This window comes from Schistocerca cancellata, chromosome 3 (genome assembly GCF_023864275.1).
Source record: "Schistocerca cancellata isolate TAMUIC-IGC-003103 chromosome 3, iqSchCanc2.1, whole genome shotgun sequence".
Taxonomy (NCBI): domain Eukaryota; kingdom Metazoa; phylum Arthropoda; class Insecta; order Orthoptera; family Acrididae; genus Schistocerca; species Schistocerca cancellata.
Genome location: NC_064628.1, coordinates 287596911 through 287613571, shown reverse-complemented (window position 1 = coordinate 287613571; position 16661 = coordinate 287596911). Strand labels below are relative to the sequence as shown.

At 39.3% G+C, this 16661-nt stretch overlaps 1 protein-coding gene across 1 annotated transcript in view; it reads left to right on the top strand.

The window, feature by feature from the left end:
* The window catches only part of LOC126174966 (brefeldin A-inhibited guanine nucleotide-exchange protein 1), a 264490-nt gene that overhangs the window by 208446 nt on the left and 39383 nt on the right, over positions 1-16661 (top strand). Inside the window, exons 22-24 of the mRNA XM_049921435.1 lie at positions 504-664; positions 749-1009; positions 10641-10776. Coding sequence (XP_049777392.1) covers positions 504-664; positions 749-1009; positions 10641-10776 — 558 coding nt within the window. The remainder of the gene's footprint in view (positions 1-503; positions 665-748; positions 1010-10640; positions 10777-16661) is intronic.

Sequence of the window (16661 nt, the reverse complement as noted above, 5' to 3'; positions counted from 1 at the left end):
TTCAACATCCTCTAAGTTCCATCACTTCTGTTTATGATGTTGAGATGTTTGAATTATATATTTATTGGTTGCTTTCAAAATCAGGCTTATGTTCCAGCTAAAATCAGTCAGTTGTCTGCAAAGAGCATTGTGTCTGTGTTATTTGTTTCAGGGAGTTTCAGTGACAATTTTTGCCATTTTTTTGTAACATCATAATATATAAATTTTGAAAAGGCAGAGGACACCCTTGTCATAATATATAAATTTTGAAAAGGCAGATGACACCCTTGCCAAAGCCCTTGTGATATTCCATTTAAAAGTTTAATATATGTTTTGTAATTATACTTTTAGAAAATGCTGCAGTACACTCTTGTCCAGTAAGACTTGAAATGTTTGTTTCTGTTTTTCTTGTCAAAGTCCTTTCCATAGTCAATAAAATTAATGTTAATATATCTATTAATTTATCAGTTATTTTTGTATTTTAGTTAGCATGTAATTAAATGTGGCTTTTCTGTGTCTCACAGATGATCTTTATGCCAAGAATTTTCCAATAATGATTGACTCATTCCAAGATGCTGTCAAATGTTTGTCAGAATTTGCCTGTAATGCAAGCTTTCCAGATACGAGTATGGAAGCAATTAGACTTATCCGTACATGTGCTAAGTACGTTGATGAGAAACCTCAGGTAAACAATACCAAGTGGTCAGAGTTGTCCCTATTCCATAATCTTTGAGATGTAATTTGATTTTCTAATTTTCATTGTTATTAGTTATTTGCAGAATACAACATGGAAGATATTAATGTACCAGTGGAAGACCGTGTATGGGTGAGAGGGTGGTTTCCACTACTGTTTGAATTGTCTTGTATAGTGAGTCGCTGTAAATTAGATGTAAGAACTCGTGGTTTGACAGTCTTGTTTGAAATAATCAAGACATATGGGGAAGCTTTCAGAGCCCATTGGTGGAAAGACCTTTTTCAAGTACTCTTCCGGATATTTGACAACATGAAACTTCCTGAGCAGCATACGGAAGTAAGTTAGCAAAATAAATGGTAAAGTAACAACAAAAATTTAAATTTTTAATTTCTTGTTTTTGTAGTATTCTCATGTATTCATCCTGTTCTTTTCATTTAATGCTCCCTATACTTCACTGGAACATCTTCCTGTTCTCACCGCATGCATGGGGAACACATCTATTGTTGAGTTGGTATAAGATGATCTCTACCAGCTTCCAGCACTGTTGCCAGCTTTCAGCTGCAAAGTGCAAATGACTGCAGGGGAAGACAGTAATTGTCTATGGAGCTGTGGCAATACAGAGGTGTTGCCATTGACATGTTTATGAAAGCACTTTACATGATTAAGGAAGACATGCAATGCTGCCATGTCCAGTACACTGCAACTGTTGGAGATCTTACATGACTCGACTATTGCTGTTAGCATAAACTGATAAAAATTTCTAACTGAATGCCTAGAAGTACACCATTAAATCATTATTGTGCAGATAGTGGTGATGTAATGAAATAGGAACTGACTTAAGTGTGTAGCTAAATTTTACCACAATTCAGCTATATGGTTGCCCAACATTTTCTTTCTCATAGACAGTTTTAATAGAAAACTTGTACATCGCCAAATATTAATTTGAATGTCATTTAAAAATTCGAAGTAAATTAGATATTATATACACTCTTAAGGCAAAAACAACAACATACCGTGGAGGAATTATCTGACTGGGACAGAAATCAGTATATGTGATATACATGTACAGAAAAACAAATGATCACAGTTTCAGAAGGATTGGATGATTTATCCGAGGGAAAGAGCTTCAGAAACTGAGCAAGTCAATAACATGTTGGTCACCTGTGCCTTTAATGCAAGCAGTTATTTGGCTTGGCATTGATTGACAGATTTATTGTATGTCCTCTTGATGGATATCATGCCAAATTCTGTCCAGTTGGTATGTTAGATCATCAAAATGTCAAGCTGGTTGGAGAGCCCCGCCCCGTAAATCTGCAAACATTTTCAGTCGGAGAGAGATCTGGCAACCTTGCTGGCCAAGGTAGCACTGCTGTGCTGTAAGGGTGCCACAAATGACAACCAAAGGTGTCCCTGCTATGAAAAGAAATGCTGCTGCAGATCATCACTGTGTCCTGAGACACACCTTCAGCCAGGAGTCTCATAGACTGAAGTAGACTTATTTTCAGAAATGAGTCCCACTTTGATTTGAATCCTGGCGACCAGGAAAAGCATGTCTGGAGATTCCATGGACAGAGGTGGGATACCAATCTTACTGTCACCCAGAGTGCATATTGTGTGTGTGTGTGTGTGTGTGTGTGTGTGTGTGTGTGTGTGTCTTAAAAGTTCGTGTTTCACACAATGGTAGAAGAAATACTGATAAAAACAGCCCACAAGTGGTGGCCACTTCCACACATACTGAAAAGCAGATTGGTGTTTATTTTCTTTACTGCACTATCACAGGTCACATCAGGTCCCAAAAAGTTTCACTTCTAATACAAAAATGCTGTAAGTGGGCATTTTGATATATACACTGAAGTGCCAAAGAAACTGATATAGGCATGCGTATTCAAATACAGAGATATGTAAACAGGCAGGATACTGCACTACAGTCAGCAATGCCTATATAAGACAACAGGTGTCTGGTGCAGTTGTTAGATTGGTTACTGCTACCACAATGGCAGGTTATCAAGATTTAAGTGAGTTTGAACGTAGTCTTATAGTCGGCACATGAGCAATGGGACACAGCATCTCCGAGGTAGCAATGAAGTGGGCATTTTCACATATGACCATTTCACAACTGCACTGTGAATATAAGGTATCTGGCAAAACATCAAGTCTCTGACATCGCTGCGGCCGGAAAAAGATACTGCAGAACAGGACCAATGGCAACTGAAGAGAATCGTTCAGCATGACAGAAGTGCAATCCTTCCGTAAATTGCTGCAGATTTCAATGCTGGGTCATCAACAAGTGTCAGCATGCGAACCATTCAACGAAACATCACCAATGTGGGCTTTCAGAGCCGAAGACCCACTTGTGTACCCTTGATGACTGCACAACACAAAGCTTTACGCTTCGCCTGAGTCCGTGTACACCGACATTGGACTGTTGATGACTGGAAACATGGTGCCTGGTCAGGTGGATCTCATTTCAAATTGTATCGACTGGATGGCCATCTACGGGTATGGAGACAACCTCACGAATCCATGGACCCTGCATGCCAGCAGGGGACTATTCAAGCTGATGGAGCTTCTGTAATGGTGTGGGTCATGTGCAGTTTGAATAATATGGGACCCATTATACATCTAGATACAACTCTGACAGGTGACACGTATTTAAGCATCCTGTCTGACCACCTGCATTCATTCATGTCCTTTGCACATTCCGACGGACTTGGGCAATTCCAGCAGGACAACATGACACACCACACATCCAGAATTGCTACAGAGTGGTCCAGGAACACTCTTCTGAGTTTAAACACTTCACTGGCCACCAAACTCCCCAGACGTGAACATTATTGAGCATATCTGGGATGCCTTGCAACATACTGTTCAGAAGAGGTCTCCACCCCCCTTGTACTCTTACAGATTTATAGACAGCCCTGCAGGACTTATGGTGTAAATTCCCTACAGCACTACTGCAGACATTAGTCAAGTCCATGCCACGTCATGCTATGTCACTTCTGTGTGCTCGCGGAAGCACTACCCAATATGAGGCCGGTGTACCAGTTTCTTTGGCTCTTGAGTTTATATGATATAAAAGTTGAACTGTGAGACCCATAGTTCTGGAATGGAGGTAATAATGGCAACAGTTAGAGGTTTAGGTGACGAGCCACAATAAGACTGTGAAAACTGTACCCTTGCCAGACATAACTGCACAGTTTACCATCACTAATCTCTCACACACCTGCCTGAAATATGCAGTTACCTCAGGTACAGTATAATTTATTCATCGGGAGTGACATAAAACGCGACATCACATGTGATAAGCTGAGCAGCTAAACTGGAGGTGTGTTGGACTCTTAAATACTTAAAATCGTCCTCTCCTAATAAAATGACTTCATGGAATGAGAAGTGGAAACAGTCCCATAAACAAAATTGCAAGGGGGGGTCTGAGGAATCGCCTCAAAGCTCATCACTGAAGATTTCAGTACATCACATGACTGGCAGAATCACTTAAGACAAAACACTAACTCACTGCCTTAATCTCTCTTGCCAAAATTTAAATGGAGAATGTTACTTAGAAAGTGTTAAACACTGGGAGACAACTATTTTGGAATGGCTGATATCAGATATGATCTGATTAACATTTTCATTGTTGATGGCAATGGAGGTCTTCCGTAATGTATTTCCCTCAAAAACATAGGCTTGTTCTGCTCAGGGAAAAGTGTCAGAGAGACCTAAAAGAAAAGAAAAAAAAATGACAGCCCTGCTGTGTTTAAATAGTGACGACAGTGGTGAAAAGTTGCCAACATTAATAGTCAGAAAATTTTAAACTACCAGATGATTTAGAGACATAAGAGCACTGCTGTGCCCCTACAAGTTTATTAGCAACTGTATAAGTCACCTGCACTCTCTAAACCTTGAACATATTTCGTCCTGAAAAGTTAAATACAGAATGATTTGTGGAGAAGTCAGTTTCATTCCCCAAAACAAAGGATGTAATGAGAATAAATATCTTACAGGCTTTGCACACACTTGCACTACCTAGAATGTTGTAACCCAACAGATTGTGTTGAGCCCGGCTGGCTGCGGCCCACTGTCAGTTGGTGTAGAATAAAATGAGGATAATTTTCCAGAATGCTGTCACAGATATCCCAGCAAGTATGACATTGCAGGACTTTGTCGTGATGTTGACATCCTGATCTTTCACACATCAGGTAGATAAATGGACTGTATGTTGCTTTTGTATAGAACAAAGCAGAACTGGAAGATTGTTCAGAAGGGGTTAGGGAGCAGGTTTGGGGATGGATGGATGGATGGATGGCACCAAAAAGCAGGGTCCCATCATATTAGGGAGGGATGCGGAAGGAAATCGACCATACCCTTTCAAAGGAACCATCCTAGCATTTGCCAGGTTGATTTGGGGAAATCACAGTAAACCTAAATCAGGATGGCCAGATGTGGGTTTGAACTGTGGCACTCCAGAATGTAAGTCCAGTATGCTAATCACTGTGCCACCTCAGTCAGTGGTGGTGGCGGTGGCAGTGATGGTGGTGGTGGCAATGATTATGCATATGCAGTAGTTTAGTTGCAGCAGTTGGAAACTATTTTTCTCTTTCAGTGTAGATGAGTTGGTTCTAGCCAATATCAGTCACCTCGTGTGACCACATGTCAGTATGCTATGCTGGCTGGAAATGGCAAACTGCGTCTCGCTGTCCCCCCCCCCCCCACCCCCCCTCACCGTACACACACACACACACACACACACACACACACACACTTTTTTCCCAAGGATAATACATTTAAAGATTTTTGTTCCTTTTCATGCAGTCATATTTACTTATGCCATTAGTTGAATAAAACAACTTTTTAACATAAAAGATTTCTTCTTCATTCTGGATACTGCCTTAAAAATCAAGACACCATTTGTTGATGATGTTAAAATGCTAGAGCTTAACCCCTGTTTAAGAGAAATCCCCATTTAAGAAAAAAAATTTTTTTCTTCTGATACTCATTAAAATGGGATGTTACTACATTTGACAACAACACATTAAATAATTTTTCTATCTCTTTCTAATTTCAGATTCACACACAGTGTTGTATTGCACTTCTCTCTCTCTCTCTCTCTCTCTCTCTCTCTCTCTCTCTTTGTATCTCTCTTTTAGTGGTTTAAGGTGAGAAATGTCCAGTAGTATAAAAATGGAAAATAGGGGGAGAAATAACTAGTTCTAAGACTATTTATTGGTGCAAAACTTACATCGTGGCCACTTGCTACATAATCCAGTGGTTATTTGATTAACTGACTATAAAAATGATATTGCAATAAGATAATTAACATCATTTCATGTAAAATGAATGACACAGTTAGTGTGTGGAAGTGTCCAGCATTTGTGGGCAGTTCTTATCAGTATTTCTTCTACCATTGTTTGAAATACAGGCCTTTAAGAAGGAAGGTCCTCTTCTTCTTCTTCTTCTTCTTCTTCTTCTTCTTGCGTTACGGCCTCTGTAGGACCACGGGTAGCCCCTTCGTGGACTGCATTTTCCTCTTCGTCTCCCAGAACCTCTTCATTCTTTCTCTTCTCCTCTCCTGCTCTTCTTCCGAGATCTCCAGTTTCCGTTTGTCCTGGCGGCTCCACTGGTGACATTCTAATCTTTTCCTGTATTCTTCTCTGTCATTAATCTCCGGCATATTTGTCGGTGTATATTTGTTCCTCCAATTTTCCTTTCCTTCGACCTCGATCCCCAATTCCAACCAGTCCTTCCGAAGTTCAACAATCCACTTGGTTCCTGTCTTTCCCCTTGTCCTCCCTGTTGTTTCCCACACTCTCTTCGCCATTCTGTCCATACTCATACTAACTACATGCCCAGCAAACCTTGCCCTTTTGAGTCTGATTTCCTCGGATATTGTTCTCATGTTCTGGTACAATTCTTCCCTAGGTCTTTGCACCCACCTCTCTCCACTTCTTTTGGGACCTAGTATTTTTCTCAGTATTTTCCTCTCTTCTTTCTCTAGTTTCTCTGCCCCATTTTTTTTCCAGTGTCATCGTCTCAGCAGCATATAATACTGCATTCCTCACTGTTGCCTTGTAGTGGCTTATCTTTGCCACTGTGGATATATTCTTTTTATTGTATACCTCTCTCGTCATGCAGAAGGCTGACGTCATCTTCTTTATCCTCTCTGTTATTCCCTCCTTGCTCCTGTTCCTTCCTGTTATAAATTCTCCCAGGTATTTAAATTTGTCCACCATTTGCACAGTGCCTTCCGGTGTTTCCCAGACTGCAGTGGTGTTTAATGTCTTTGTCTTGTTATAGGCGATCCTCAGTCCCACCTTTCTGGCTACCTTACTTAAGTTGTCGAGTTGTGTCTTTGCGTCTTCTTCCGTCTCACTTACTGTTGCTATGTCATTTGCAAAGACTAGGCAGATTCCCATTTCCTCATTTATTGCACTCCACTGCATGATCACTTTGTCCAGTGATATATTGAACAACAATGGTGACAATCCATCTCCCTGTTTAACACCAGTCTTGATCTCAAATTCTTCTGACAGTGCTCCTCTGAATCTCACCCTTGCTTTTGTGTCTGTCAGAATTTCTTTTATGAGTTCTTGTGTAGTTCCATCAAGTTCTCTGTTCTTCAGGGTCCTAACAAGAGTCTGTCTGTTGGAGTCATATGCCTTTGTGAAGTCCACAAAGGTTATTACTGTCTTTTTGTTTTTTAAGGCCCTATGTTCTATCAGTTGCTTCAGGATAAATATCTGTTCTGCACAACCTCTTCCGTTCCTGAACCCCCATTGTTAGTCGCCAACTGTACTTTCTACCTGTTCTTCTACTCTCTTGAGCAATAGTTTTGACAGCACCTCGTATCTGACCTCTAGTAGCGATATTCCTCTGTAGTTGTTTGCATCTCTCTTGTCCTTCTTGTGTATTGGTACTACAATTGCATTCTTCCATCCTTCTGGCAACTTCTTTGATCTCCAGGTCTGGTGAATTATGTTGGTCATGTTATCTATTGCTTTGTTGCCTCCCCACTTCATGATCTCGGTTGCTATACCATCTTCTCCAGCTGCCTTATTATTCTTCAGATCGCTTACGGCATGTGCGACTTCATCCCTGGATGGAGGGCGTGGCTCTCTCTCTTCTGTGTCAGTCCCCAGTTCCAGCTCTTCTTCAGGTGGTTCACAGTTCAGCAGGTCGTGAAAGTGCTCTACAAAAATCCGACAGTTCTCCTTCGCACTGACAGCCAGCTCCACTTTCTTATCTCTTATAAACAGTTCTATACCCTTGTATCCGATCAGATTCTTCTTGAATTTCCCGAAAAAGTGTCTGCTGTTGTTTTTCCTGAAGTTGGTCTCAATCTCGTCCAGTTCCTGCTTCATCTTTTGTCTTCTGGTCCATTTTATTGTTCGGGCTGCTTCCTTTCTTGCTCCTAAGAAAACTTCCCATTTTCCTGGGTCCTTCTTGCTGCTCCAGTCTCTCCAGGCTCTCCTGCGAGTCTCTACCGCTTCCTCACATTCCTTGTTCCACCACCAGTGCTTCTGTTTCTTTTCTTCCTTTCCCCATAGTTCAGCCTGTTTCGCCATATTTCGCTTCATGTCGTCGCGTTCATTGAATGATTCACTTCCTTCCTCATATCTGGATCGATTGTGTCTTAATTTGTCTCTGTCTACCTTAATGTTTTCTGTTCGTCTGTGGCAGTCTGTCCCTGTTTGGAATCCAAAGGCACTTAACTTCTGTAAGATAGTGATCCGATTCTATTCTTGTGTTCTTCCTGGCCTTTTTGTTCATCATCTCTTTAGCATTTGTTCAGCTGATTGCTATGTGGTCACTTTGGAACTCCCCAAGGCGGGTGCATGGGTTTGCCCATGTCTTTTTCTTACACGGTTTGGCCCTGAAGTGTGTTGTCATCAATCTCATTTTGTGTTCTCGACACAGTTTAATTAGCCTTTCTCCATTTTTGTTTGTCCGCTGGTGTGCAGGGTATTCGCCCACTACTCCTTTATGTTGCTTCTCTCTTCCAATCTGTGCATTATAATCTCCTACTAGTATCTTTACATGTCTATATGGTATGTTTTTCAGTGTATCATCTAGCTCTTCCCAGAAACTATCAGCAACTTTCTTGTCTTTCCTGTTCTTGTCATTTGTAGGTGCATGTCCATTTATTATTGTATACTTTTTGTTCCCTGCTTGAAAAGTCAGTGTTGATATCCTTTCTGACCTGCTCTTCATTTCAGTTATGCCATCCTCGTATCTCTTGTCTACTATGAACCCTGTACCAAAGCATCTAGGTGCATGTCTTTCCTTTCCCACTTTAACTCCTGGTTTCCCCTTCAGTATTATGAAGCCTTCTGACTCCACTGTGTCTTCGTCAGTGTATTTTGTTTCTTGCATCGCTAATATTCCAATGCAACTCTCTTTCATCTCATCTATTACCTGTTTAAGTTTACCAGTCTTAATCGTTGTCTGTACATTTATGGTTCCAATTCTGAAAGTCTTTTTAGTTTTAATCTTCTTTGAGGTTCTTGGGAGCTCCGACCCTTCCCTTATGCACTTTTTGGCAGGTCCCCCAGAATCCGAGTGCCTGCTTGCATCGACCTTTATCAACGGGGGATTGTCCCCCTGGGGTAATCTCGATTCCATAGTGTGATCCATTCCATGAGCTAAAGAATTTTTTGTTGGGACGGCTCGTGTCCGTCCAGGTATACGACTGAAGTTGTTAGCCCCAGAAGATGTGTTCAGGCCGCCCCTGACATGGGGACACAGACGCCTTTGGTAGCCGCCCCTAACATGGAGTACCGCTGCTACCTGATATGTTTCAGTGGCTCTTCCACCCTCTCTGCCATTGGGAAGCGACGTTCCTCTTCCGCCTTCGAGACCGTTGGCCGGGCTTCGCCTATAACCCTAGGTAGGGGCCTGAACTGGGTGCTACCATCGGGAGCCAGATGGACCCAGGTTTTTTTTTTTTTTTTTTTTTTTACGAAGTTGTTACTCCTCCCCCTCCTCCTTCCTCATGACTTGCAAGATGGGGCCCCGGGCTTGGGACCGGCAATGGCGGAGTTTAGGTCCTCTTCATGTAAAACATTGGAATTTTTCAGTTGTGCTTGTATGTCGTGTTTGGAAGTTTATGTACTCTGACAGATAACAATACCTTGACTTTGAACTAGTCAGAAACTTAAGGATTTTCATGAAGACAAGCTGAAACCATTGGCAACATGCCATTCTTTTCATGTAGCCAGTTTCTCATGATTTGAAAACCGTTGGGAAAAATAGTCTGGTTACAGACAAGTGCCTAGCCAAGTCCCTAACAGTGGTTGTCTCTACTGTACACCTTATGATGGCTTGTGGAGTAGAGATGTAGGTCTAGAAAGCAAGGGCAGTAATTTCCTGAAAATCCTGCTTCTCTTCTGTCACATTTGGTTGATTGGATTTTGTCCAACAAACTTCTCTCTATGTAAAATTTCTGTGGAAGAATGGGATCCAGGAAAGATATCGGCATGAAAAGTTCTCCAGAAATTACTGTTGGTCGTGGGCTCATGAACTCTTGTTTTCAGTACAAAATGAAAAAAAATAACCTTTGCCACAAAGTATATTAGTACTTTTCAACCTTTTTTTTTTTTCTTTTTGCAGATACTTATCTATTTCATGTAGATAAGAGGCTACATTATCTTTCAGACAGATTTGGCCAAGTAGCTAAACATCTGCATTACAGTAATTTGGCACAACCATATGGACACAGTTCATCCTTCACATAATGATTGTACGTTTGTTACAAATAGCCTCAGTTGGTCAAGTTAAAAGTCTCATGCTCGTCATAACTAGTAATTATGTCAGAATTTGTAACTTAAGGTTTTCTTTAGTGTTTTGGTAAAAAAAAAAAAAAATCTAAATGAATGGGTACTAGTATTTGTTGTAAATTGTTTTTGGATTCTGTGGATGTAAATATTCATTATTCATCTTTCATTTGCTAAAAATCTATGTTCACTAATTTCAGAAAGCTGAGTGGATGACAACAACATGTAATCATGCACTCTATGCAATTGTAGATGTGTTTACACAATATTTTGATGTTTTGGGGCCTCTTCTATTGGAAGATTTGTACACTCAGCTACATTGGTGTGTACAACAAGGTAATTGCTATGTTTGTGTGTTTCTTTTATTATAGCAGTGATAATGAAGAAGTAATTGAAAGAGCCACTATTGCAACTACTATTCATAATTGTGCCTGTGTGTAGGGTGCAACATGGATTTTAGTGGGTACATGCAAGAAGCTCTCTAATAACCGTGCATTTATATACAGTTCAAATGTGTAAACAATGGGAAATCAGGAGGAATAATGAGACAATATTATGAAAAGGATAAAGTTCTACTCACCATATAGTGGAGATATTGAATTTGCAGACAGGCACAACAAAAACACTGTTGTTGTGCTTGTCTGCAACTCAATATCTCCACTATATGGTGAGGAGCAATCTATCCTTTTCACAGTACTGTCAGTTTGAGTGTTTGTTATAGCTGTCTCTGTAACAAAAAAAAAAAAAAGTCCAGGTGTGAGTAGAACTCACACACTGCACGTTCCATACAGACTTGATTGTGTATCTAGACAGTTCATCCATTCCAGGAATTGAAAATCTCGATGACTTTTGTCTGTTATTGACATTGATACTTGCAAGATATCGGTTCTGAGGATTCCAAGGCTTTTGAGAATGTTTTAATTTCAAGTTTGAAGTCGGATAACAAATGACAAAAGTGAGTGTGTGTGTGTGTGTGTGTGTGTGTGTGTGTGTGTGTCATAATTAGTAACTAATAGCTTTTGGATTTTCCTCCTAGCCTGTGCTGTGAAACCTTGCTTCTTGCCAAATTTTATGAGTCTAGGTCAACGGGAAGTACCCTATAGGTTTTGGTCAGGGAGTTTGTGCAAATCAAAAACTGTGACATAAATGGCTGTATCTTTTGATTTGATTTACACTGCTAAATTACCATTGACCTTAGTTTATGAATTAAATTTCAACTGGAAATGTCTACCTGTTCCTGAGGAAAAAGGATTTTTGACAGATGGACAATATTGCTTTGGTGCATTGACTGCTGATATATAGATGCAGCAGAATCTGATTGTCAGGGCTACTATCCATTAGACATGTGTCAACTTTGTGATTTCAACTGTTCAGCCAAGTTTTTAATTCCTTTTTTCTACACGGTAATTCAGAGACAGTCTGTCAAGAACATATCATGCAAAAAATGGCATCAACAACTTGGCTGAACACCCAAAACCATTACATTACTCAGTCATACCAAGAAAACTGGCCTTCATTAGATATGTTAAAATTAAATCAAGTTTACTCTTACAATCTGAAGTAAAATATCGGTAGAACACCCAATATAAACCTTCTGAAACAAAGTATCTCATCACAATTACACCATACATAACAAGTAAGTGGCTTTTAACAAGTGCTAAAGTTATATTACAATTCCCAGTACTTATCTGCACTACGCAGTGCCTGCGGTTGACATTTGAGTGTCGTGAACTTCGGTGTATTAGTTGTAAAAATGTTGTTATCGAAATTCATGTTCCGTTATCCAAATTCATGTTCCCCGTCCAGGGGAAGACGTCTGTGTATATTCAGTCCATAGTGTATTAGTTCATGAAACGAAACAATGATATTTCCTTGACATCATGGGTCTTGTGTCCTGTAATGTGATTGGCTGACAAAAGCAAATTGGTTTTCATGTTTGTTACAAACAACTCTGTGGACAGGGCATCCAAAGCTGTGGCAGTACATTGTATAGCAAGAACTCTGCAAACAGCTGTATCTTGATCATTTTATTAACACATTTATCATTTTCATGGCTTATAGCAACATCATTAGGTGTGTATCTAAACGACGAGAAACTGAACCCTAATACGTCAAAGTAATACCAGAGCTGTAAGCACCTAATTATGAGTATAGATAAAAACACAAGTACACTTACAAAATTAAAATATGATAAAATTTAAACATTATGGTGGAGAATACAGAAGGCTCAATGTTCATAGCAAAAACCATAATGTCTGTAAGGCAGATATTCAGTGTATAAAAGGATGGGCAGTGGAAAACCTACGTTTCTAGCATTTGTAGACTTAGAGAAAGCTTTTGACAATGTTGACTGGAATACTCTCTTTCAAATTTTAAAGGTGGCAGGGGTAAAATACAGGGAGCGAAAGGCTATTTACAATTTGTACAGAAACCAGATGGCAGTTATAAGAGTCGAGGGGCATGAAAGGGAGGCAGTGGTTGGGAAGGGAGTGAGACAGGGTTGTAGCCTCTCCCCGATGTTATTCAATCTGTATATTGAGCAAGCAGTAAAGGAAACAAAAGAAAAATTCGGAGTAGGTATTAAAATCCATGGAGACCAAGATAGAATTGCCAGTATTAGAAACAAAAATAAATAAATAAATATTGAACACTATTGAAACATTAATGTTGATTTATGACTCATCAATGCACATAAGACATTTACAGAGACAGGATTCTGTAGTGGGGGTTCAGTAGTTCTGTTGATTCCCTTTTGTTGTGACCAACAGAACTTGCAACTTGTGTGAATGATGTTAGGAAATCATTAGGCCAAACTAATCCTTTGGGAGTCTTATAAGAGCTGTACTTCATAGAAGCCATTATCTCAAGTGTCTGCTACATGGTTGCCTGTGGAATATAAAACTGCATACATGCATGATGTACTGCACGAGTACGGTCCGAGACCTGGCCTGTGTCAACGCTACTCATAATGTCTCAGCTTCGGTCATTTCTTCTAGGAAGTACTTGGAAGAGCATGACATTTCATTTAACAGTGTGTGCGGCATTTTTCGGACCAGTTTGACGTTCTTCAGTAGTCCGAATCATGATGTCAGGCTGCTTGTCTTAAGCTATTTGTTTGTGGCATAAAGAAAGTTCACATTCCAGTGGTTGTTTGCACAAAAAGAGGCAGTCTAGCAATCTGTCAACATGTAAAGTAGCAAGTTATTAGGAAATAACATTCGATGCAGTAAGGCACGCAGCTGTGTAGCACGGTGGCTTCAGCATGGCTATGTTTTTTCTTCGCTCTGACTCACAGCACAGCTGATGATACCAGCCGTGAGAATGGTCGCAAGTAACATTCAGTTGGTACGCAAATTCATACCCCCCCCCCCCCCCCTACAAATCTAAATAAACTATAGTAATTATAATCTGATTTTGTTCAAACTTGGTATGCAATCTTTTGTTATTAAGGAAGGGATCCTGTCAAAATTTCAGATTTTTATCTATTATAGTTACGGAGATTGAGAAAATTACTTAAATGTCCTAAAACTGACACGTTTCAAAACTCAGTTAGGAACAATAATCAAATGTCTCATATTATCATCTGAAGTCATAACAAAGCTCACAGTATATAAAATTATTTAAGTGGAATTTTCTTTTCAAAACTTCAATTACTCTACATTACGTGGTATAAAAAAATCATTCAAAATTATTATTTGTTTATTATGTTGTTGTGTGAATACATGGGAATGAATGAGAGAGTGTATGTGGGACATTCGTTAAAACTTAATGTCATTTTATGTAAAACATTATATAATTGAACCCTGGGAAAATTGTGTTGCAACCATGATGCTGGTGACATAAATCTATGTGTGCTTGCTTTTGTAAGAGAGCAGCCAGACTAAAAGTCTGAAGAAGGAATAAGTTTCTATATTAATTTAAAGAATATTTTGCATTTTATTCTACTTTATTAAACAATATATTAGAAATTAAAATTGTAATGACGTAAATGACTATCTCATTAGTGATTGGCTGGCTAAGGCACGTTTTGCTGTGAGAATGATCTGGAAGGATCATTCTGATTGGTCATTCAGATCAATAACCAATCATAATTAAGCAGTTCCCATGTGCAGGTAGTTAGATTAGCAGAAAGGAGAGGAGCAGCAAGAGTGTCACTCGCTAACTTGCTTCAAGGTAACACCGTGCTAGGTGTCTCAGTGAAAATAGTATGTAAAATTAAGAACTAGGGAGTTAATTGTGATTAGAACATGTCATGACTAAAATGGCTTAAGTTATGAACATTTTGATGACAGTGTGATATTTCTGAATTATTTAGTTGAAGCTTTATGAGTGTGTGGAATTTTCGGCCATACTGACAGTTCCACGTGGTATATTCCGTGTTCTTTATGGAATACTTTGGCGAGCACTTCTAACATAAAGACCACTGAAATGACCGTATGTTCAGCTCACTAATAGTGGTGGATCAGTGACTGTTAGAACACAGATTTAACCGGAATTCTGCCTGCTTTTACGTGTAAAATATGTTGGATAAACAGTGAACTTGGAATAATAGAGCATTTGCATTATTAAATACACACTCGATAGCCATTTTGTATGATTCCTTATGAATAAAAAGGCGTTAATAGAATTTCCAAATGCTTAATGCAATTAAACTGCATTCTCCTACCGCCCAAAATTCGTGAAAACGAACTTACAGGAACTAATTTGCAACTTGAGTTACACGGCCTCCGTGTGGTAGATATTAGGTAGTGGTTTCATCAAAGCTGCTTTACACTGCCTAGCGTGTATCTGCTACTGCGGAGTGAAGAGACTTCAGAAGAAAGAAATATATAGAGGTAGGTGAACTTTCATAGAAAAGTGACAGAGAGAGAGCAAAGGAGACGAAAGAGCGACTGACCGACCCCACCCCACTTAAATTGGTGCATTGGTGAGCTTTGTTATGACCTCAGATGATAATAAAAGACATTTGGTTATTGTTCCTAACTGAGTTTTGAAATATAAGTGTTGGTTTTAGGACATTTAAGTAATTTTCTCAATCTCCATAACTATAACAGATACAAATCTGAAATTTTGACAGGATCCCTTCCTTAATAACAAAAGATTAAGTACCAAGTTTGAACAAAATCGGATGATAATTACTATGGTTTATTTAGATTCATAGGGGGCATGAATTTTCATACCAACTGAATGTTACTTGAGACCGTTCTCACGGCTGGTAGCATCAGCTGTGCTGTGAGTCGGAGCGAAGAAAAAACATAGCCATCCTGAAGCCACTGTGCTACACGACTGCATGCCTTACTTCATCGGATGTTATTTCATAATAACTTGCTACGTTACAAAAAAAAGTCTTTAAAAATAAGTGAGAATGACAGAATAGAAAGATGAGAATTCTCAATATCAGTATTCAGTCGCATGATTGACAGGTAGTGGAAATTTGTCATGGAACATCATTACAACACAATGTAGAAAGAATTTAAAGATTTACTTGACAGTGAAAGAGCAAAATATTATGATCATTGACAGGAAATTTGTAAGGGATTTATTGTTCTGTTCATCATGAAGCACTTTGTGTTAAATTTCCAGGCTTGGAGAACATGATGAATAGAAATCAGATTATATGCATTTGCATGTTGCATATTTGCCTCCTTTTCACCAGTTATTGCATATTTTAACTAAAAACTAGTGACAATGCACATTTTCACTCTATGTTTATAATATTTTAAAAATTTAGATGGGTGATCTCTAGCTCAATCTAGTTTTGAAGTCTCACAGATTTGCCGCAATGTAGAACTGCATGCAATCGCAAACCTTGAGGCCACTGCGTAACGAAATCCTTTCAGAAGAGAAACAGGAACAGGCAGACAGAGTCAATGCTCTTGTGCCTTCTCCCCCAGTTAATCCCCTTTGCTGTCATACCGTACTCTTCGGTAAAAGTTAAATTAAACTATGTAAGCTTTTCGTTGCATATCCATTCTTTCAGTTTAGCGTTCTTTTTACTCATACACAGTTGAACGTGTAGTGTGTAATGTGTTGTTCACCATGCTGCCCGAAAAAAAGAAACGTCATTTCGTGAATAGCTGACCATTCTGAAACATTTACATATGATATATGATGCAATTGTTTTATTGTCGAGTTTGGGAGAAAAGCGTTTCGTACAAAAAAAAAAGTTTCAAATAGACAAGCTTGTCAAGACAAGTCGTCATATTGCAGGAATGCAGAAG